We start from the raw sequence: 22595 nt of genomic DNA on the forward strand, positions 1-22595 counted from the left end.
AGTTCTCTTCTGGAAGCTCTGGGGGAAAATCTGCTTTCAGGCTCATTCTTGTCATTAGGAGGATCCAATTCCTGTGGTTGTAGGACTGTGGTCCCTAGTTTCTTGCTGGCTGTCAGCCAGAGATGGCTCTCAGCTAGAGGCCACTCTCAGGTACTTGTTCTATGCCCTCCTCCATCCTCAAGCCAACCACAGCCACCCCCATTCCTTGCCTCATGGCCCCCTCCATCTTCAAGCCAGCTACAGTGTATCAAATCTTGTTCCTCAAATCTCTTTGACTTCCCCTTCTGCTGCCAACCAGAGAAAATTCGTGGCTTTTAAAGGATTCATATCATTTAGTTAGGACTAGATGGATAATCTCTCTATCTTGAGGTCAACTGATTAGCATCATTAATTACATCCACAAAATCCCTTTTGCCATGTACCATAATCTTAGGAGTAGAGTCTCATCACATTCACAGGTTCCACCCACACCTGAGGGAAGGAGATCATACAAGAGTGAGAATCATTAGGGATTATCTTGTGATTCTGCCTACCCAGGAGGGAAAGCCAGGAGAAACACCCCTGAGAAATGCTGAGACCTTGAGCTGAGATCAGAAGGATGAGTAGGAGTTAATCAAATAAGGAAGGAAAACTTCCAGAGAGAATGCACAGAAACCATGTAACTAGAGGACATACATCCAAAAACTGGACTAAAGGAAGGCCAGTGTCTTCAGTGGAGAGAACAAGAACAACAGTGACTCAAAACAAGGTGGTTAGAGAGATCAGTAGGAGTCAGGACATGCAGGCTTCATAGACTCTGTTACAAAGCTTTCTCTATCCCCAAAGCAAAGGTCAAAAGAGTGGCATAATCAGATTTGTATTCTAAACATATCACTCTGGCTATAAGGTGGAGGGTGGATGTAAGGAGACATCAGTAAAACGTGGACCACTTAGGAGGCTGGGAGAGGAGTACAAGAAACAGTGGGGCAACGTCAGTGGAGATACAAGCAGGCTGATTCAAGGAACACTCAGTAGCTAAAATCAACAGCACTTCATGATGGATTGAACATGGGAGGGAGGCTGTTATGTTCCCCAGGAAGCAGACTCTAAGACAGAGATTACTGTGGAGGATGTTTACTAAGGAGTGCTCTCAGAGTCAACACCTGTGTAAGAGAGAGGATGAAAGTGGGATGGGGCAAAGGGAGAAGCTGAGCAGCCCAACAACGACCTCAGTCAACCCCACAAGGAGCTGTGAACATGTTTCAGAGCTGTCCTCTGTCGGGGTGAGGGAGCTGAACCTTTATACCTCTCTGCTGATCAGTCATTGTATGCAGGATGCCCCAGAAAGGGAACATGACCTTAAATGAGCCAGCTTTCTTCAGCTTAGGCAACTCCCAAAGGGGCTGACAGTTGTGGGCTATCTTCCAGCAGCATTCTCAGTGAAGAAGGAGAGTAAATCCTTCATTTTTCGGCAGGAGTCTGGGCTTTTCGTCACAGCCTCCACCACAGGGGTGCAGGAGCATAAGGGAGTAAGGCATTCAGGATGATTTGTAAATTTCCGATTTGTGCATCTTGATGGATGCACTTATGACCGTATGGTGTCATCATTGGCTTACCTGTCATTTTCCCCCACTCGCTTGGGAGCTACTCAGGCACAGACTGTATCGGACAGCTAGTGTACAGCCCTATACCTGGCACATACTTTGCTGAATAAGTGAATGCCCGTCTACTTCTCCTATTTCCACTCCCCTTTCCCCTACATTTCCTTTGCTTCCCTGCTCCCACACCTTACCCTCATCCAGTGTGGGAAAAGTCCAGCAGGTTATCTGAGGCCTCACCTGTGCTGGAGCTGAACAAACAGCAAATCAGGCTGCTATGGTGGGGAAGGCAGGTAGTGCCAGGAGAAGGGGCGAGGGGGGCGGTTGACAACATTCCCACTGACCTCAGGCTTAAATCCTCCTTCAATGTCTCATCCCTTATAAACTCAGTGCTAGCTGGACCAGGTTCTCTCCAAAAGACCGATTGGCTAAGAGTCTCTGAATTCCCCATAAACTCAGACCTCATCCCCAGTCTAATGTTCTCTTTGACCGATAACTCCCACCTCTGACAGCTACTGCTGGAGGCCAGAGAATGGAATTCCAGGTCATATCAGAGTTTCTTTGGAATGGAGAAGAATGACATCAAGCTGGGCTGAACCATTAGAGGAGGCAAGTCCTGCCCAAGGAACCCAGCGCAGGCCTGCGCATGCCCCCTTCGGTTTTGTTCCCGCTGCACGCGGGTGCTCCAGCCCCCTCCCAGCCCCCTCCCGTGGGAACCTGACGCCCTACACAGGCTGCTCCACCTGCGCTGAGAACAAACAGGGAGCGTCAGTGTGCCGGGTGAGGGTGGGCGCTGCCTGGAGACCGCAGAGAAAGCCAGCCGCCTCCTCCCGGGTTATGCCTGTGCTGGTCTGGGAACAGAACCATACCCACTCCCGTTTATCCCAGGCAGTTCTCGCCGCTACCCCGGCCGCCCCTCAACCCCCAAGTCACCCTTCGTCCAGGCAGCCCTTTTCCCCTGCCAGGGTTCCCCGGGGGAAAACGCTGCCCCTTCCCCATCCTTGCCCGCTGAGGAGGGTTCCTTGAGCGCTTCGGGTGGAAGCGTGGGTGCTGGGCCTGAGGTAAGAGGCGAGGATGCGGGAATTACCCCAGCCCCGAGGCGAGGAGCTGCAGGGAACTACCAGCGATGGTGCCGCGGTCACTGAGGCCACTGCGGCCAAGTAGGGAACCCGTGGCGCTCCGCGCGGGCTAAGGCATCTGCGCCGCAGCCAGGGATCCCAGCATGCGGCCCCGTCTCGGCTGCCACCTCCACGTTCCCCGACCCACCAGGGAAAGATGCTAGACCCCGCGGCAGCCGGGCTCTACCCCGTCCCTCTTACGCTCCCTCCTTGCCCAACCTCCCTCCTCACAACCTCTCCATCCACTCCTAACCTCTCCCCAACCCTCGCCAACACACACACACACACACACACACACACACACACACACACACACACACACACACACAGGCTCCCGAGAATTCTCCGGAACCGGGACGCTGGCGAAGGGGAGTGGGCGGGAAGGAAAGCTCTAAGAGAAGACCGGAGAGATCTAGGGAGGGGGCGAGGACAGTCACGGGGGTCGGGGGTGGGAGGACGAGTAAGTCCGGAGCAGGAGAGGGGGGCGGAGAGTCACCTGGCAGGACAGAGGCGGACCCGAGCCTGGGAGGGAGGCGAGCCGAGGCGGGGCGAGGAGAGGAGGGGCGGAGGGGCGGAGGGGCGGAGGGGCGGAGGGGCGGGGGCCGGGGGCCGGGGGTGGGGGCGGGAAGCAGGCGGGGCGGGAGCCTCAGCCGGAATCTCCGCTGGAGCAGGTGGAGCCGCTGCGGGAGCCGGCCCGGCTGAGCGCAGGGAGGCGGCGGATGGGCCGGGGCCATGGAGCTGCTGAAGCCGAACCGGAGCGTGCCGGGATACGGACCCGGGCCGGCGGCTTCCCTGTGCCGCCCGGGAGGCCCCCTCCTCAACGGCAGCGGCACCGGCAACCTCAGCTGTGAGCCCCCGCGCATCCGCGGAGCCGGGACACGAGGTGGGTGCCTCCCTGAGCCCCGTCCACGAGCTCCTTCTCACTGCACCCCGCAACACTCAGAGGCCCCCCACTGCTTCCCCAAACGCCCACACTGTCCCTTCATAGTACTCCGTCTGTCCCCAAACAGCTCCCCTGACACGTTTGTCCCCCACAGCCCATAAAACTCCATTGCAGCTTCACACTACCTGGTCAGAGCCCCTTCACACCCTGGTCCCCTGACCACCCCCAGAGCTCCTGGTCACCCCCAACACACAGCCCCCTCCTAGACAGAGACGGTGGGAAGACAAGGCCCTCCTCTGGCCAACCCTCCCAGGTCTCTCCTTTCCTTTTGCAGCCAGTTCACGGAGCCACAATGGGGAAGGAAAGAAAGGAAGGAAGGCAAGATTGGGGGAAAGAAGGGGGCTGGTTGGGGAAAGGGCACTCTGGAAGACCTGAATGGGAAGTTAGCGTTATAATCTCCTGTGTCCCCCATCCAACCCCCTGCCTTCCCAAAAGAGATCCTCTAACCTGAATTAGGCTGGACATTGAACTGAGGGGCTGCTCTCTAGAGCTGCCTGTGTCCATTTCCTCAGATCCCCTTGCCTCCCAAGTTGGAGTTTTTCTCAAGGGTCTATACCCTCTCTCTTTCGCTGTCTCCAAGTGATGTCTCCAGGTCCCTTCCAAGCCCCTTCTCCAACCTGCCTCTCCTTAGGTTTCAGCCTCCTAGAGCCTGGCTGCCCAACTCATCATCCCATCCCTTTGTGCCACCTTCCCCCCCTCACCACCAGGCTGCTGCCACTCACCCAGTCCCCAAAGTGACTTTCATTCCTCCCATCAGCCAACATCCACATTTTCTCAATGACCCAGCTCAAGTCTTATTTTTCCCCTTCCTATACCTTTTCTTTCCTTAGATGGTTACTGGACACCTGCTATTATAGTCTCTGGGCTAGGTGCCGGGTACACAGGGCTGAACTAGACCCAGTCTGCACTGTCATCTCCAGTGCAAGCGGGAGACAAAAACCAATGGGAAAATCACAGTCAGCATTGGAATTCCCACAAGAGGGACCAAACTCTGGGCACCCAAAGGAGATAGGGTCTGAAAACTTCACAGAGGGAACCTTGAAGTTGGAGTTCATTAGGCAGAAAAGGAAGAAGAGGGATTCCAGGAGAGGGAACAGTGTTAAGCAGAAGGAAATTATTCCAAGCTCTAGAAGGGAAAATGGGAATAAATTGCAATTCAAGTATTTATTTACCCCCATAAAATATTGCATGCATTCTCAGACCAGTTGTCACTCACTCTCTCGTTGTTACACCCAGATTCTTTCACTCAACAAATATTTATGGAGCCAGAGATTGTGCTAAGCACTAAGGACAGGAGTAGCACAAAACTGACACAGCTCCTACTTCATGGAGCTCACAGTTCAGTGGGGGAGAAGGACAGGTAAGCAGAGAATTGCCGTACAGAGTGGGAAGTGCCTTGAGAGGGATGTGGGAACACAGAAGCGGAGCACCTCTATCTAGCCTAGCCTAGGCTTGGGAATCAGAGTTGGCCTCCTGAGGAGGTGAAGGCTAAATTGAAATAAAAATTAAAAAGCTGAGGGAAAGCCAGCCAAGTGAAGGGGCAGAAAAAGCAAAAAGCATCTCAAGCAGAGGAACAGTATGTGTAAACAGCCAGAGTTTAAGTCCATGGCCCTTTCGTTCAGTGTGTCATAGTTTCTGTGTGCCTGAGACGTGTACCATAAGAGAGGAATAATGAACACTCAAGATGAAGACCAGCCTAAAGGGTTTCCAGAGAGCCTTATGGACCTTGTCTAAGGAGTATGGATTTTATCCTGCGGGTAATGGGAACTACTGAAAGTTTCAGTAGTACTGCCAGGATTAGCTCTGTATTAAAGAGGATGGATTGGAGGACAATCCAATGGAGAGAGGAGCATCCTTTAGAAGGCTATTATATTACATTGGTCCTGATGAAAGATGATGCTGGCGTAGACTAAGCTACTGGCAATGGGGATGGAGAGAATTGGGTGGATTTGACAGGCACTTCTGGAAGTGAAATCAACAGAACTTGATGATTTATTGGAAACAGAGAGGGAGGAAGAGGTCAAGGGATGAAATCTAGGTTTCTGGCTTAGACAATTGGACGGATGTTGGTGCTGTATAATGAGAAGGATAACGAAGGAACAGAAACAGGTTTGAAGGAGATTATACATTCAATTTGGAACCCACTGAGTTTAAATGCTGGTAAAATATCCAGGTGGAGTTACCCAGTAAGCTGTTGAATCCAAGGGTCTGGAACATAGGGGAGAGGTATGAGTTAGAAATACAAATTTGAAAGGTGTTTCTCTAAAGGTGGTAACGGAAGCCATGAGAATAGATTAAATCATACAGAGACTGTGTCAGATGGAAAAAAAAAAAAAGAAAGAGGTCCTGAGACAGGACCCTGAGGAAGACCAGTTTTTTAAAAAATTTTATTTATCTATTTATTTTTATACAGCAGGTTCTTATTAGTTATCTATTTTATACATATTAGCATATATATGTCAATCCCAATCTCCCAGTTCATCCCACCACCACCCGCCCCGCTTTCCCCCTTTCGTGTCCATACATTTGTTCTCTACATCTGTGTCTCTATTTCTGCCTTGCAAACTGGTTCATCTGTACCATTTTTCTAGATTCCACGTTGATATATGATACTTGTTTTTCTCTTTCTGACTTACTTCACTCTGTATGACAGTCTCTATGTCCATCCACGTCTCTACAAATGACCCAATTTTGTTCCTTTTTATGGCTGAGTAATATTCCATTGTATATATATACCACATGTTCTTTATCCATTCGTCTGTCGATGGGCATTTAGGTTGCTTCCATGTCCTGACTATTGTAAATAGTGCTGCAATGAACATTGGGGTGCATGTGTCTTTTTGAATTATGGTTTTCTCTGGGTATATGCCCAGGAGTGGGATTGCTGGGTCATATGGTTAGTTCTATTTTTAGTTTTTTAAGGAACCTCTATACTGTTCTCCATAGTGGCTGTATCAATTTACATTCCCACCAACAGTGCAAGAGGGTTCCCTTTTCTCCACACCCTCTCCAGCATTTGTTGTTTGTAGATTCTCTGATGATGCCCATTCTAATCGGTGTGAGGTGATACCTCATTGTAGTTTTGATTTGCATTTCTCTGATAATTAGTGATGTTGAGCATCTTTTCTTGTGTCTCTTGGCCATCTGTATGGGAAGACCAATTTTTAAAAGCCAAGCAGAGGAAGGAGAGTCCATGAAGTAGATCTAGATGAGACCATCAGAGAGACAAGAAGGCAAGGAAAAAAGAAAGTTTCAAGCAGCGTGGGAGAAGTGATGTCAAATGCTGCCCATATAAGTCAGATAAGGTCATAGCAGCATCCTTCCGATTCAATAACAAGGAAGTCTTAGGAGAAGCTGTGGGTGTTAGGGGGTGGCCACAGTTGGTAGAAGTTTGGGCCACGGGGGAGGGGTTATAAGAAGTGAACCAAGGTGTGCAGATAAAACTTGTCAGAAGTTTGGTAGAGAGAGAGAGAGAGACAAAGAGAAAACAGGATAGTGCTAGAAATAACATGGGGCTGAGGAGGATAACATGGGATTGAGGAAGGGTGTGTGTGTGTGTGTGTGAGCGCATGCGCATGCTCATGCCTAGTTTGTCTTTTGAGTGTGTATGTGTTGTAGAGATAAGGCCATTTTAAAAATGCTGATGGGGAATGGGCCGAGAGAGGAAGGTTGAAGTGCAGAAGATAGCAGGGCTAGCTAATAGAGTAAGGGACCTTGAGAAAGCAGAATGTGAAGTGATTCAGAGCACAAGTCATCTAAACGTTGCTGCCCACACACATTTGGATGTGACAGCTGGCAGTCAGAAGCTACCCACAGAGACTCTGTTAGCCACACTCACTCAGCTGTTACCCCGAAAGACGCATCTTACCCAGGCTCACTCCAGTGCTACCGATAGACATATGGATGTTACTCACATTATTCTGATATAATCCACATAGACTTGAATGTTACCCATGTTCACTCAGACGCTACCCACAGAAAAGCAGATGTCACCCACACTCACTTTAATATTGCCCGCTGTCATTCAGATATTACTCATCCATTAAACACACTCGCTTTTGTTTTATTATTATCCACGTACAATCAAATATTACCCATGCTCACTTAAGTAACCCTCCTCCAGATATTACCCATAAAGTCATAGATATTACTCTTACATATTCAGATATTACCCGCAAAGACTCAAATACTACCTATGTTCGCTCAGGCGCTCAGTTATTTTACTCAATAAGATTAACATCTTAATCTGTTAATATCTCATATTCACACTCACTTAAATATTGCCCACATATACTTGCATATTACTTCTGCTCAGTCAGCTATGATCACCATCAGCTGGATATTCCCCCATTCACATACAGACCTCTGAATGTAACCCATGCTTCCTGGAGATGTTACTTACAAAATGAGATGTTATCTGCAGACCCTGGCTCATTCAAATGTTACAACACTTACTCAGATATTACCTAAACTTACAGGCAACCCACACTCAATCAGATATTACCTATAGACACGTAGCTGTTACCCTTCTCCAGATATTGCCTACGGGAATGTGTGTTACTCTCACCCACCCAGATATCAGCTCCAAGACTAAAGTGTTACCCAGTGTTCACTCTGATCTTACCTACATACACAGCCTGCATATTATTTCTGCCCCCTCAGTTAGAATCCATTAACATGTGGATGTCCCCATCACCCAGCTGTTACCTACAACCAGCTCGATGCTATCCATGCTCACCACAGAGGCATGGGTACTACTTTGATGCCTGAGTGATGGGTGACCAGATCCAACACACCGTGAATGGCAGGATTTAAAGCATCAGCAGCTTCAGTGTTCTGTGGCATCCTTTCTTAGAAAAGCCTGTTTTTGTTTCATGTCACGTCATCTGGATTTTTCTACCCACACCTCTCTGCCATCATCTGGACAGAAGAAATGCAGATCCTCTAGACCCCAGAAGCAGAACTGAACTGTCCCAGTCTTCTGAGTCCCCTGGTCTGATTTCTGCTCTCCTCTCATCCCCAGCAGAATGAAGCCCACAGATAGACTGTCAAGGCACTAGTGGCTGTACCCCAGGGAGGTGCATCTCCCATTCTGCCACCCCTGAAGCCACTGTGGTCATTCATATGCCACCACACAAACATACATGGATGCATACACACACACACACACACACACACACACACACAGAGTTTCCCCTGTTCTTAACATCCTGCATTAGTGTAGTACATTTGTTATAATTGATGAGCCAACATTGATACATTATTAACTAAGTTCCATAGTTTACATTAGGGTTCACTCTTTGTGTTGTATGTTCTATGGGTTTTCAGAAATGTATAATGACAGTTATGCACCATTACAGTACCATATAGAATAGTCTCACTGCCCTAAGAGTCCCATGTGCTCCACCTATTTATCCTTCCCTGCCTTTCCCAAGATCCCTAGCTCTAAGATTGCTTTTACTTAGCCTTTTCACATCTCCTAACTGTTCAACAGCAAAGACTAAGAGAGATGGTGATGGCTGGAAATAAAGTAACAGCTGGAAGTGCCCAGTTAAACAGCAAAGCATTGTACAGTTGTTGGTCATTTTTACTGGGACTTTGTCCTCTAGTTTTCAGAGGTCCCCACACAGATTGGGAACTTCATAATAGAGGGCCTAGCCCCATCTTTCACCTGCACCACAATTAGCCAAGTTCAGGGATACACACGGGATCCATTGGCCAGATGAATGAATGAGAAATGTGCTTTTCACTGTTTAGAATGCCGTACAAACTTGAGGTGTGTTTATTGAATCAAGAACTAGTTGAAGAGAGGGACTTCCTGGTGGTCCAATGGTTAGGACTCAGCGCCATCACTGCCAGGGCCCAGGTTCGATCCCTGGTCGGGAACTAAGATCCTTCAAGCCCCGTGGTGCGGCCAAAAAAAAAAAAACAAAAACACACAAACTAGTTGAAGAGAAACATTCAGAGGACAGAGGAGGAAGTGACAGAGAAGATAGAACTAGAGACATTAAGGGGTAGGGGGAGAGAGGCGGAGAGGGGCAATGGACTGGGAGGAGACATAGAGTGCAAGATAGACCACCTGCTCTATTTTTCTGGGTCCAAGGACCTCTCTGAAAGAGATCCCCCTCCCAAAGTTCTTTATTTCCCCCTACACACACACACACGCACACACACACACACACATACACCTCAAATTGTCACACATAAACCTGCCATAAGCCTTCCCTGCAGAGAGGGGCCCAGCTTCTACATGAGACACAGGTGGTTTATATATAATAGTAAAAGTAACACATCCAAAATCACAGCCTGTCATTTGCCCCCTCCCTTCCACCAACAAAATCCTCCAACATGGGTCTCTAAAGAGACAGAGGCAGCAAGGAGAGTGCATGCTGGAGCTTTAGAAGCACAGAGGTGAAAGATGGATGAGGAGGGACAGAGCAGGTGCGTTTATGTGGAGAGTGACCGAGATCCATTTAAGATTCATCAGCAAGCAGGTGTTAACAGCTCCTGTGCAGGAGACATTATGCCAAAGGCTAGGGACATGCTGGAGAACGTGATGGGCATTGCCCTTGTGCTCAAGAGCTCATAGTCTAGTGGTGGAGATAGAAAATGAACAGAATAATACAGTGAGAAACGCCATGGTAGAGTATAGAGGGGGACAGCATCATGAATGACAGAGAAAGGAGGAAGCAGTAGAAGGCAAAGCATTTTAGAGATCTAGAGACTGGCTTCTATTCTGAATCGACTCCTAACTTACTGGGTGCTCTGAACAAGTAATATCACTGCTGAGTTCAGTTAGGGGATCTCTTGTAAGTAGCACTTACTCGAAGTCTACAACAACTTCTGAATAAGTACAAACTATTGTTATGAGAAAACAGTTTAATTTGGGAGCTCAGGCCGAAGTCAGCCAATGTATGGGGCTATGAAAAAGGGCCCTGCAGCTCTGGGCCCTTCCCTCCCCCCAACTTGGCAGGCTCTGTCCCTGCCCTCTCTCCCTCCAAGCTCCAGTCTCCCTCATGCTGAGGCCATGGGTATGGGTGACTGGGTCCTGTTTAATTTAATTCAATTCAATTTTGTCTGGGTTTGCTTGGCTGTGATATGGAAGCCCAATGATGAATCCTTCTCCCAATAGGCAATGACAAAAATGAATGGGGTCAGCCCTTTGTCTAGCCCAGCAACACTACATGTCCCTCCTGTGAGCTCCCAGAGCACTCTGTGTATTCCTCAACCTCACTCCTTATCACACCATGTGACAATTATCTGTTTATACATCTGAGTTTCCCTCTAGACTGTGAGCTCTCAGATGAGAGCTCACAGGGCATTTGCCATGTCCTCTTTGTCCCCAGGACCTGGTATAAAGGGAGTCCTCTGTAAATGCTTGTGGAGTGAGAATGAATGTTTATAGATAATTAAAATATAAGGCAGAAAGTAAACGGTTCTAACAGATGTGTAGGGAACATGCATGGTCAGAGGAAGGGGAGATTAGCTCCAAATAAGGTGTCCAGAAAGGCCTAACAGAGGAGGGGGCAGTCTGTCTGAGCCTTGAAAGACAATGGTGAATAGAAATTTACCAGATAACAGAAAACAAGTTTGTTATTGAAAGTCATTAATGGGGGGGAGGTAATAATAGTCAGGGGGCGGGGGCAGCGAAAGCATTTTAGGCTGAGAAACTGACATGAGCAAAGGAGAGAATCATGAATGCACATGATGCCTTCCAGAAACTGAGTCATCCGGTGACTTAAGTTGGGTGCATTGCAGGGAGGAAGTGGGGGGAGGAAGAGGGCAGTTCTGGGAGAATCTGGATGACAAGCTAAAGGGTTGCAGACAGGTGAGAGTAGGTGAAGGGTCTTTTTGTTTGTTTGTTTTATTGTCATTGTTGTTTTTTAAGACAATAAAGACATGTTCGGACCTGCGTTTCAAAACATAGTGGGTGGTCAACTGGGTCAAATGCTGCCGGGAGGTCAAGTAGAATAAGCTGAGAAGAGACCTGTGGATTTAGCAGTTAAAGCTCAGTAACCTTGAGAAGTGTCCAAACAGTAGTGGGGGAACAGGTCACTGGATTCTAACAGTTTGAGGGGTGAATGAAAAGATGGAAATAATCTTTTCAAGAAGTTTGGCTGCAAAGAGAAGGAAGGATTTGGAACAAAGCTTGAGAAGTGACAGGCTTTCTTAAGGAAAGGTAGAGTTAGACCACTTTAACTAGGCCTCCAGGGGTTAGAAAGGTAAAGGATTCAAGTTCACCATTTACTGAGTGGGTCCTAGGGGTTGGGGGCGGGGGCGGGGATTTGGAAAGCAGGGGATCTGGCTGGGTAGTGGCGGTTGGAGGACTGGGGATAAGTGAAATTGGAGAGCTGGGCTGAGTGGGGGCCAGGACCCCTACTGCCACCTCCCCTTTTTCCTACCCAGAATTGGAGCTGGCCATTAGGGTCACCCTCTACGCTGTGATCTTTCTGATGAGTGTCGGAGGAAATGTGCTCATCATCGTGGTCCTGGGACTCAGCCGCCGTCTGAGGACCGTCACCAACGCCTTCCTGCTCTCACTGGCAGTCAGCGACCTCCTGCTGGCCGTGGCTTGCATGCCCTTCACCCTCCTGCCCAATCTCATGGGCACATTTATCTTTGGCACAGTCGTCTGCAAGGCGGTTTCCTACTTCATGGGTAGGTGAACAACTGACCTGCCTCCCTTGCCCCTCTCCTCTTCTAAAGTCCTTGCCGGATGTAGGGGGTCTTTCTCCGTCAGCGGGTATGGAAGTCACACTGGTGAGTGTGTTGTACAAGTTTCCTAGGTGATCCCTTTCTCTTCCCTTGCTAGGCGTGTCTGTGAGCGTGTCCACGCTAAGCCTCGTGGCCATCGCCCTGGAGCGGTACAGCGCCATCTGCCGACCACTGCAGGCGCGTGTGTGGCAGACGCGCTCACACGCGGCTCGAGTGATCGTAGCCACGTGGATGCTGTCCGGACTGCTCATGGTGCCCTACCCGGTGTACACTGCCGTGCAGCCAGCGGGACCTCGTGTGCTGCAATGCATGCATCGGTGGCCCAGTGCGCGAATTCGCCAAACCTGGTGAGGGTCCCTAGTACCCATTCCTGGGAATTCCCTTCTCCATCTCCATCAGATACTCACGAGTATTACCCAGAATCTCCCTCCAGCTGCTCTAACAATTACCACTACAATTCCCTTTCCCACCACCCTGGGATTCCCATTCGGGGCTTCTCCCCAGGTCTCTAACCCTTCCCGGCCGCATACCCAAATCCTACTTCCACCTCTGGGGCCTGGTCACCAGCCCTAGAAACATCAACCCTTGGGTCTTCCTGCATCTGTGATTATAGCTGGACGGAGACCCGCGTGATTGGTCTGTGCTCTGTCTCTAGGTCGGTACTGCTGCTCCTGCTGTTGTTTTTCGTGCCCGGGGTGGTTATGGCGGTGGCCTACGGGCTTATCTCCCGCGAGCTCTACTTAGGGCTTCGCTTTGACGGTGACAGTGACAGCGAGAGCCAGAGCCGGGTCGGAAGTCAAGGAGGACTGCCCGGTGGGACCGGACGAGGTGGGTGAAATCCAGGAGGGGCGGGACTTTGGGAAGAGGCGTGACATAAAGTGGGTGGGGCGGAAAGGTGTGTGAGTAGGAAGAGAGACTGGAAATGGGGGGGGATTGGGGGGAGACCGCTGGAGATTTGGAGAGCTCAGCCTTCTGTTCTGACCGCCCACTGCCTGTGCTCAGGTCCTGCCCACCCGAACGGGCGTTGCAGGTCGGATACCCGGCTGGCTGGTGAGGACGGCGATGGCTGTTACGTGCAGCTTCCGCGCTCCCGGCCTGTACTGGAGCTGTCCGCGCTGACCGGACCCACGCCTGGGCCAGGATCCGGCACCCGGCCGGCCCAAGCCAAGCTGTTAGCTAAGAAGCGCGTGGTGCGGATGTTACTGGTGATCGTTGTGCTTTTTTTCCTGTGTTGGTTGCCAGTGTACAGCGCCAACACGTGGCGCGCCTTCGACGGCCCCGGTGCACATCGCGCCCTTTCGGGTGCGCCCATCTCCTTCATCCACTTGCTAAGCTACGCCTCTGCCTGTGTCAACCCCCTGGTCTACTGCTTCATGCACCGTCGCTTTCGCCAGGCCTGCCTCGACACCTGCGCCCGCTGCTGTCCTCGGCCTCCGCGAGCTCGCCCCAGACCTCTACCGGACGAGGATCCTCCCACCCCCTCCATCGCCTCACTCTCCAGGCTGAGCTACACCACCATCAGCACGCTGGGACCTGGCTGAGGGGTGGAGCGGGAGTGGGAGCCGAGGCAGGACAGACGGACTGGCCCCATCCAGACGCACAAGAGACACAGACCAACTGACACAAGAGACTGACTAACCCCAACGCACAGGAAAAGGTGGCTTACCCCACACAGGAAAGAAGGCACTTGATGTGGGACTGAGCCTGGTACACAGAGACATGGCACTGACCTTGGACATACAGACACAGCGTCCCTAGCTGTGGGCTATCTCTACACTGTGGAAACTCTGACAGGGGCTGACTTGCCTCTCACACGTATAGTAATGGCATTGAATCTTTTAGGGCTCTGGAGCCTGGCACAGGAATGACTCCTGAGATGCTCCAGGCTGCCCCCAGTCTGACCTCACCGTGCCCTTCCCCAGTCAGCGCTGCAAACACCAACCTGCCTAATCTCACACTTCCCAGACCAACAAGCTGTTTCGCACTGAAAAGTCCTTTCATTCCTTTCCAGTTAAATACTATAGGCCTGCCCCTCCTCCCTTACCCAACTTTTTCAAGAAATAATAAATGACTTGGCTTCCCCCTTAATTTCCTTTTTGGACTTTTTTGGGGCACGCGTGGAGGCGCAGGATTTTGTACAGTCCTCTCGGTCAGGTCCCCCCGCCCCTGCTGCTCACTCTTGTGCGTGACCCCCTGCCAAAAAGCCCATGGTCTGAGTCCAGATGAGGCTGTGTGAATTCTCTCCGAGCGGTCACCCTGGACCCACCTCACACCACAGTCATATGCAGTAGCTGGGAATGGGGGTGGGGCTGGGAGGTGGGACATCCATGACCCATGATTCCTGAGCACATTGTCCTAAAGTGGTACCATTGTTAAGGTATTAATAGATGCTTATTAAAATTTTAATGAAAAGAGGAAGCAGTGTATGACAAGACTCAGTTTATTCCATGTGTATTTGAAACACCATGGGTCAGAACACGACAGGCATACAGAATTAATTAAAGAGTAGGGCCTTTTTAATGCACTCTTCCCCATGGAAACACCCTTACTGGCCAGCAGCAAGGAGGAGAGGTAGCGTGGGGAGACAGGGGCCTGGACCTGAATAGGAGTCCCAGAGCCCAGCCTCCTTCTTGACTATAAGACTGATCCAGCCCCGGAGAGGGGCAGAGACAGCAACGCCAGCCCTCCACACACATAATGACAAACAGGAAGAACAGATGACCTGACCAAGGGGACATACATAAATAAACAGAGGCATGGTATGCTGGGAGAGGGCTCCTTGACACTTCGTCTTGTAATAGATGGGGAAACTGAGACCCAGAGCAAGAAAGAAAGCTGCTCAAGGTAATACAATAAATTGGACCAAGACAGAAATAATCCTATTGAAGTAGGCACTGAGCTGGAGGTTGGAGAGATGCCATACCCATCAAGGGGCAGACCCAAGTTCTGTGGGGCCTGGAGCTTATAAAACTGGGTGCCCTTTTTTAAGAAAAAATTAAAAAATGAAATTACAGATAGAAAATTGCTAGGACACTGCCCAGGGCCTTTGGAAGAGACCTGTGCAATGAGGAGCCCTGAAATTTAAGCCTCATTAGCTTCTCAGCCAATAGTATCTCTAAAATCCCCCCACTATGCTGGACAAAGGCTGGATGGAGTGAAGGGCAGTGAGAAAGGAGAGTGGTCTTCTCTTTACCAATGCTAAGCTGCCCCCATCCATCCTTTCTACAGGGCTCTGGGCTGCAAGAGGCAGGAGGAAGGAAGAAAAGGGTGGAGAAGGCGTTCCAAGCTGTCAACTAAGACAGCACTGGTTAAAAATAGAATCCCAGCTGGTCGGAGTTGTGGAAAGTAAGATATTGGACTTTCTTCTCTCATGCCAGCTTTCCAGGGGGTGGAAATAAGGTTGCCCATTGCCCTTGCAGCATTCCCCAGCCCCCAGCCCCACTATCCCTTCTGAAGGAGAGACCGCCTTGTTGAGGCTGCCCCACTGTCAGCCCCTCCAGCTGGGGCCTGGGCTCCTGCTGACCATCAGCTGGAGGTGGGGAGCTCAGTGGGGGAGCGATCAGTCCAGCCTCTCAGCCTGGAGTATGAGCTCAAGTACAGTGGCCCAGGGCTAGCCTAGAACCTAGTGCATAGCCATGGCCTAAATAACGCCATTTCACACACTGTGCAGCCCTTTCATCTACAGAATACTTACACATCCATCACTCCACTCCCTATCTAGTTACCAGATGTGGAATCTTGGGATCCTCCCATCTTTTTACCATCTCTTGAAATCTGACAAAACATTTCAGGTCCAGATGTAATACCACTGTCTCCATGAAGTCCTGCTTGGTCATCCTCGCAAAGCTTGTCTGCTTGTAGAGTACTTACTGCTTTCTCTCTTCTGTCATACTTATTTGTATTCCTGCCTGATTTCCCATCCTGGGCAGGGAACAGCATGATGTCATGGGAAGATGACTGAGCCTGGGCCTAGAAGGTGGGGTGATGGAGGGGGTGGGGGTGAAATCTAATGCTTCTTGGTGCTGTGTGACAGGAGTTTGTATATACCAGTTCATTTCATTCTCAAAACTCTTCTCCAGAACAATTTCATTTGACAGAAGAGGAAAGTGAAGCTGAGAAAGCTTAGGGAAGTTACACAAGCACTACAGCTAGAACGGAGGCAGGAACTGAGCTCAGGTATCTGCCTCCAAAGCTTTATTTCTTTCCATTATGCTGTTTTGCCTTCTTTCAAGCCTTGAAGATCTGGGTACCAGTGGTCTTGCCTTTTAAAAGTTGTGTGATTCTGCACAAGTTATCTTAGTGAGTTCTCAGTCTCACCTGTAAAATGGGAATAATTACATTAACTTCTGTGATGTTGTGATTCATAATAAGCAAAATCAGTCTTGAGGGAAAAAGTGGAGCTGGAGGAATCAGACTCCTTGACTTCAGACTATACTACAGGGCTACAGTAATCAAGACAATATGGTACTGGCACAAAAACAGAGATATAGATCAATGGAACAGGATTGAAAGTCCAGAGATAAACCCATGCACCTATGGTCACCTAATCTATGACAAAGGAGGCCAGAATATACAATGGAGCAAAGACAGCCTCTTCTATAAGTGGTACTGGGAAAACTGGACAGCTACATGTAAAAGAATGAAATTAGAACACTCCCTAACACCATACACAAAAATAAACTCACAAAGGATTAAAGGCCTAAAAAGGCCAGACACTATAAAACTTTTAGAGGAAAACATAGGCAGAACATTCTTTGACATAAATTGCAGGAAGATCTGTTTTGACCCACCTCCTAGAGTAATGAGAATAAAACAAAAATAACCAAATGGGACCTAGTTAAACTTAAAAGTGTTTGCACAGCAAAGGAAACCATAAATAAGACGAAAATCAACCCTCAAAAGGGGAGAAAATATTTGCAAAAAGAGCAACTGACAAAGGATTAATCTCCAAAATATACAAACAGCTCATGCAGCTTAATATCAAAAAAACAAACAACCCAATCAAAAAATAGGCGCAAGACCTAAACAGACATTTCTCCAAAGAGGACATACAGATGGCCAACAAACACATGAAAAGATGCTCAGCATCACTAATTATCAGAGAAATGCAAATCAAAACTACAATGAGATATCACCTCACACCAGTCAGAATGGCCATCACCACAAAAATCTACAAACAATAAATGCTGGAGAGGGTGTGGAGAAAAGGGAACCCTCTTGCACTGTTGGTGGGAATGTAAATTGATACAGCCACTATGGAGAACAGGAAGGAGGTTCCTTAAAAAACTGAAAATAGAACTACCATGTGACCCAGCAATCCCACTACTGGGTATGTACCCAGAGAAAACCATAATTCAAAAAGACACATGCACCCCATTGTTCATTGCAGCACTATTTACAATAGCCAGGATATGGAAGCAACCTAAATGTCTATCAACAGAGGAATGGATAAAGAAGATGTGGCACATATATACAATGGAATATTACTCAGCCATAAAAAGGAATGGAATAGTGCCATTTGTAGAGATGTGGATGGACCAAGAGACTGTCATACAGAGTGAAGTAAGTCAAAAAGAGAAAAACAAGTATCATATATCAACGCATATATGTGGAACCTGAAAAAAACTGGTATAGACAATCTTATTTACAAAGCAGAAATAGAGACACAGACTTAGAGAACAAATGTATGGATACCAAAGGGGAAGGGGGTGTGGGTAGTGGGATGAATTGGGAGATTAGGATTGACATATATACACTATTGATACCATGTATAAAATGGATAATTTATGAGAACCTACTGTATAGCACAGGGAACTCTCCTCAATGCTGGTGACTAAATGAGAAGGAAATCCAAAAAAGAGGAGACATATGTATATGTATAGCTAATTCACTTTGCCGTACAGTAGAAAGTAACACAACATTGTAAAGCAACTCTACTCCAATAAAGATTTAAAAACAAAAAAGAAAGAAATATACATTCAGTCTTTGTCCTGTTCCTGGCACAGAGCTCTTTGGAATTTCCTAAGTGATGAGAGCCATAAAGGTATCTTTTGTTATATTAATGAGGTGACTTTTGGACCGCCCCTAGGTCGCCTAAGGATGGGGGAGCTGGGTTGTTAGAGGAACCAACCAAGTGATTAGAGGGTTGTCAATTTCAGCCCCACTCCCTGACCTCCAAGGAGGGGAGGAGGGGAGAGGGCCTGGAGATTGAGATCAATCACTAATGGCCAATGATTTAATCAATTGTGCCTATGTAAAGAAGCCTCCATAAAACCTCAGACGGACAGGGGCTGACAGGTTGGTTAACGCATGAAGATTTGGGGAGAGTGTCTCGCTTGGAGAGGACATGGAAGCTCTGCGCCCCTACGCACATATCTTGCCCTCTGCATCTCTTCCATCTGGCTGTTCCTGAGTTATATCTTTTTATAATAAACCAGCAACTAGTAAGTAAGATGTTTCTCTGAGTTCTGGGAACTGCTCTAGCAAATGAATCAAACCAAAGGCAGGGGTTGTGGGAACCTTCAATTTATAACTGGCTGGTGAGAAGCACAAGTGACAACCTGGACTCCCAACAGCATCTGGGGCAGTGGGCGTGGGGAGGGGGGTTCAGTCTTGTAGGACTGAGCTCTTAATCTGTGGGATCCGACACTATCTCCAGGTAGATAAGGTCTGAACTGGGTTGAATTATAAGACACCCAGCTGGTGTCAGCGCACTGCTTGGTGGTGTAGGAAAAAACATTGTAATTGGTATCAGAATCATAATTCACACTGCCATTTTGAGAATTAGGTAAAACAATGCTCAAAAGTGCTTACTTGGGAATTCCCTGCTGGTCCAGTGTTTAGGACTCCGTGCTTTCACTGCCGAGGGCCCAGTTTCAATCCCCCTGGTCGGGGAACTAAGATCCTACAAGCCGCGCAGCACGGCCAAAAAAAAAAAAAGTGCTTATCATTGTACCATTGTACAAGCACATATCATAAGAAGGGTTAGATTTGAGATTGCTTTAAGACCAGGATGAAGGAACAGCACCAGGAAACAAAGCCCTCTGCAGAGAGAAGGCCACCCCTAACTGAGGGGGACAGAGCCCTGAGTCCAAGGGGAGGCTCAGAGTCGGCTAGGAGATGATGTTAGAAAGTGGTGCAGTCAGAATTTGAACCCAGGTCTACCTGACTCCAAAGCCCATGCTCTTTTCACTATACATCCTGACTTTGACCTCCAAGAGGGGACATTCAGGGCTGGGGAGTTGGGAGCAACTGGAACCACTCAGGACACTTCTCAGGGCTCAAAGTAGAAGCACAGGTAAGTCTATCTCTACAGACCTGGATCCTTCAGCAAGCCCCAGTTCTAGTATCTCCATGCCTGGAGGGAAGCCCCTGGAGAAAGGGAAGCCAGGTCCGCAAAAAATGAGGATGGCAGTTGTCCTGGAAATCTAACCCCCCTCAAACCTTTCCAAGAAAGCAGGTTTCTAGCTAAGTCTCAGATATGGGGACAAACCAGAGAAGGGGCGGTATCACAGTGAACATGCATGGGGGTATGGGGGCCCTTCTGCCAGAAGCTGGCCCCTCTCCTAGACAACTCAATCCAGACCTTTGGAGGACTATACACTCTGATTACTCAGGTATGACTAGTGGGGAGCAAGGGGTGTTTTATGGACAGACTTTGTTCCTTCAGGTTATCTCTGGGAAGAAAAGCAAATGGAAAGGGTGGGGAAGAAAGCAGGCCCCATCTGAGGTAAAAGCTTTGTTGCTGGGATATAATGCCTGGAGGTGGGGCCATCCTGGAAGTGACAGTCCTTGTCACAGATTCTAACCATGGTTCACTGGTTGCTTCCTATTCTCTGAGCCTCATTAACTGTCCCCCAACTTTAGGGGCCACTTGGTCAGCCAGATGCTTAGTCCATCACAAAGATTAGCCCCTCCCTTTTGGTAGGGCCCAGCCTTTTCAAAACAGAATTCTAACCCAGCCATGTATCCACATCTTGAGAAAGGAAATAGTTAAGCAATTAGGCTCATTGTCTTAGGCACTTTTTCTTAATCAAACAGGCACATTGTCTTAATCAAATTAGGCACTTTGTCTTAATCAAACAGTCTGGGGCTCCAGAATACTAACCTGGCATGTAAGTAGTGAGAGATAAGACATGAAAGGGCTCTTGAGGAATGTATATTTATTTGAACGATAAGGCTGGTTTGAGTGAATTTCCCAGGGTGAAACAAACGGGCTTTGAGCAACAAGGGAAAGGCAGAACACAAGACATTCCCAGCCAAGATACAAGATCCCATCTATGTGTCAAGAAACAGAGCTACCACACTGCACGTGGACAAGGAAAGGCAGGTGCAAAGGCCCCACCTGGACAGGGGCAGAGCCTTCCAGGTAGAACTCAGTTTGTGGGCAGGGGAAAAAAATCCCTTTTTTGCCTCAAATCAGACAATCCCTTGATCCTTCTAAATTTAGCTGTATTAGCCCTCCACGAAGTAATGGGCAGCACTTCAGGGAACTTAAAGGGCAGCCCCCAGGCTGCCTAGATGTGGGGATCTGTAGTTCAGCCCAGAAAAGGCAAGAGCAAGAGCGTAGCGTAGTTGAGGCAGGAAGTCTGGCTTTAAGTGCAGCCAGAGAGATGGAGGACCCTCACATTGTCAGGGAGCAGCTGCCTCCACGAACTCGGAACAGTGACGCAAATCAAACCAGAACTAGGCAGCAAAAGTGGGGATCTGGCCAGAGGAGACCAATATGCAGCTACAGGGTAAAGAGCTAACACCAGTTTCCTGGTCAGGGACCTCCCCTGGCGGTCCAGTGGTTAAGACCCTGTGCTCCCAATGGCCAAAGAAAAAAAAAAAACTTGTCTCACTGAAAAGATCTGGTACCCAGTCTACCCAAATGCCATTAACTATGGAGTGATTAGCTCTGACTGGTTACTTTCTCTTTCTGAGCCTCAGTTCCCCTCATCCGTCAGTATCCCTCACCTGGGGATATTGTATGTCTTGCTATGTAGTTGTGAGGGTTACATGAGATAGAGCAGCTATCTCCCCTGTGAAATACAAGCTAAGGAAAATTATTAGACGCCCTAGCATTGAGACAACGCTGGCCACCACCTCTATATGTAATCCAAAGTAAAACTAATACTGAATCATGACATCATGTAATGAAGTCCAATAGACTTCTGCCTTTCCCATGATGAGCACTTTATTTTTTTAAATTTATTTATTTCTGGCTGCATTGGGTCTTCATTGCTGCGCATGGGCTTTCTCTAGTTGCAGTGAGCGGGGGCTACTCTTCGTTGCAGTGCATGGGCTTCTCATTGCGGTGGCTTCTGTTGTTGTGGAGCACGGGCTCTAGGCACGTGGGCTTCAGTAGTTGCAGTGCATGGGCTCAGCAGTTGTGGCTCACGGGATCTAGAGCGCAGGCTCAGTAGTTGTGGCGCCTGGGCTTAGTTGCTCCACGGCATGTGGGATCATCCCGGACCAGGGCTCGAACCCATGTCCCCTGCATTAGCAGGCAGATTCTTAACCACTGTGCCACCAGGGAAGCCCCCCATGATGAGTACTGTAGAGTCTATTTTTTTTGAAATCTCAAACACTGATTTACTTATTTTAATATTTTTATTAGTCATATATGCACATAAAGAGTCAACTATTCTACAACATTAAGACAAATAGCAGTCCCCGGGCCCCTCCCTGCCTTGCTCATTTCCCCTTCCCCAGAGGGAATGATTTTCAAATCTTTTAACCATTTTCTCCAGTATTTAACACCATGTCTTTTAATAACATGCTAATATTACTTCTGGGTTCTTCTGTTTGGCAGTATTACCTGTTGACTACCCTCCAAGGAAGATGAGGGTTTAACTCTCATTTCCACCAACCAGACACACACAATCCTATACCCCCTTTTCACCTAATAAAATAATAGCATAATTCTTGTTATTGTGATATCCAGGCTCCAAGGTGATCCCCAATGATATTCACCTCCTTGTATTCATGACCCTATGTAGTCCTGTCTCACTTTAAGTAGGGCTGATGTATATAACCAACGAAATATCAAAATGTTTAATGAAGATGGGCTCCCATCCTGCACTTGCATGACTTGGCCTCACTCACCTCACCTTAATCCCAGCCCTGCTGGATTTTGTCTTTATTCAACATTTTGATGTTTTTGTTCATCATGGATTTTTTTTGCATTAATTTTATTTTTTTTTTAATATTGCACTAAAATATTTTTTATCTTGATGACTAAATTTTTTGATGTTCTTT

At 48.4% G+C, this 22595-nt stretch overlaps 1 protein-coding gene across 1 annotated transcript; it reads left to right on the forward strand.

The window, feature by feature from the left end:
* Window positions 1-3358: 3358 nt before the first annotated feature.
* Window positions 3359-18323, forward strand: CCKBR (cholecystokinin B receptor). The gene is made up of 5 exons (XM_082477711.1): window positions 3359-3578; window positions 12045-12296; window positions 12451-12700; window positions 13009-13181; window positions 13356-18323. Exons 1-5 carry the CDS (start codon window positions 3428-3430, stop codon window positions 13892-13894), a joined length of 1365 nt encoding a protein of 454 aa, XP_082333837.1. The 5' UTR covers window positions 3359-3427; the 3' UTR covers window positions 13895-18323.
* Window positions 18324-22595: the final 4272 nt, after the last annotated feature.

Source organism: Balaenoptera physalus (genome assembly GCF_965194825.1).
Source record: "Balaenoptera physalus genome assembly, chromosome: 10".
Taxonomy (NCBI): Eukaryota; Metazoa; Chordata; class Mammalia; order Artiodactyla; family Balaenopteridae; genus Balaenoptera; species Balaenoptera physalus.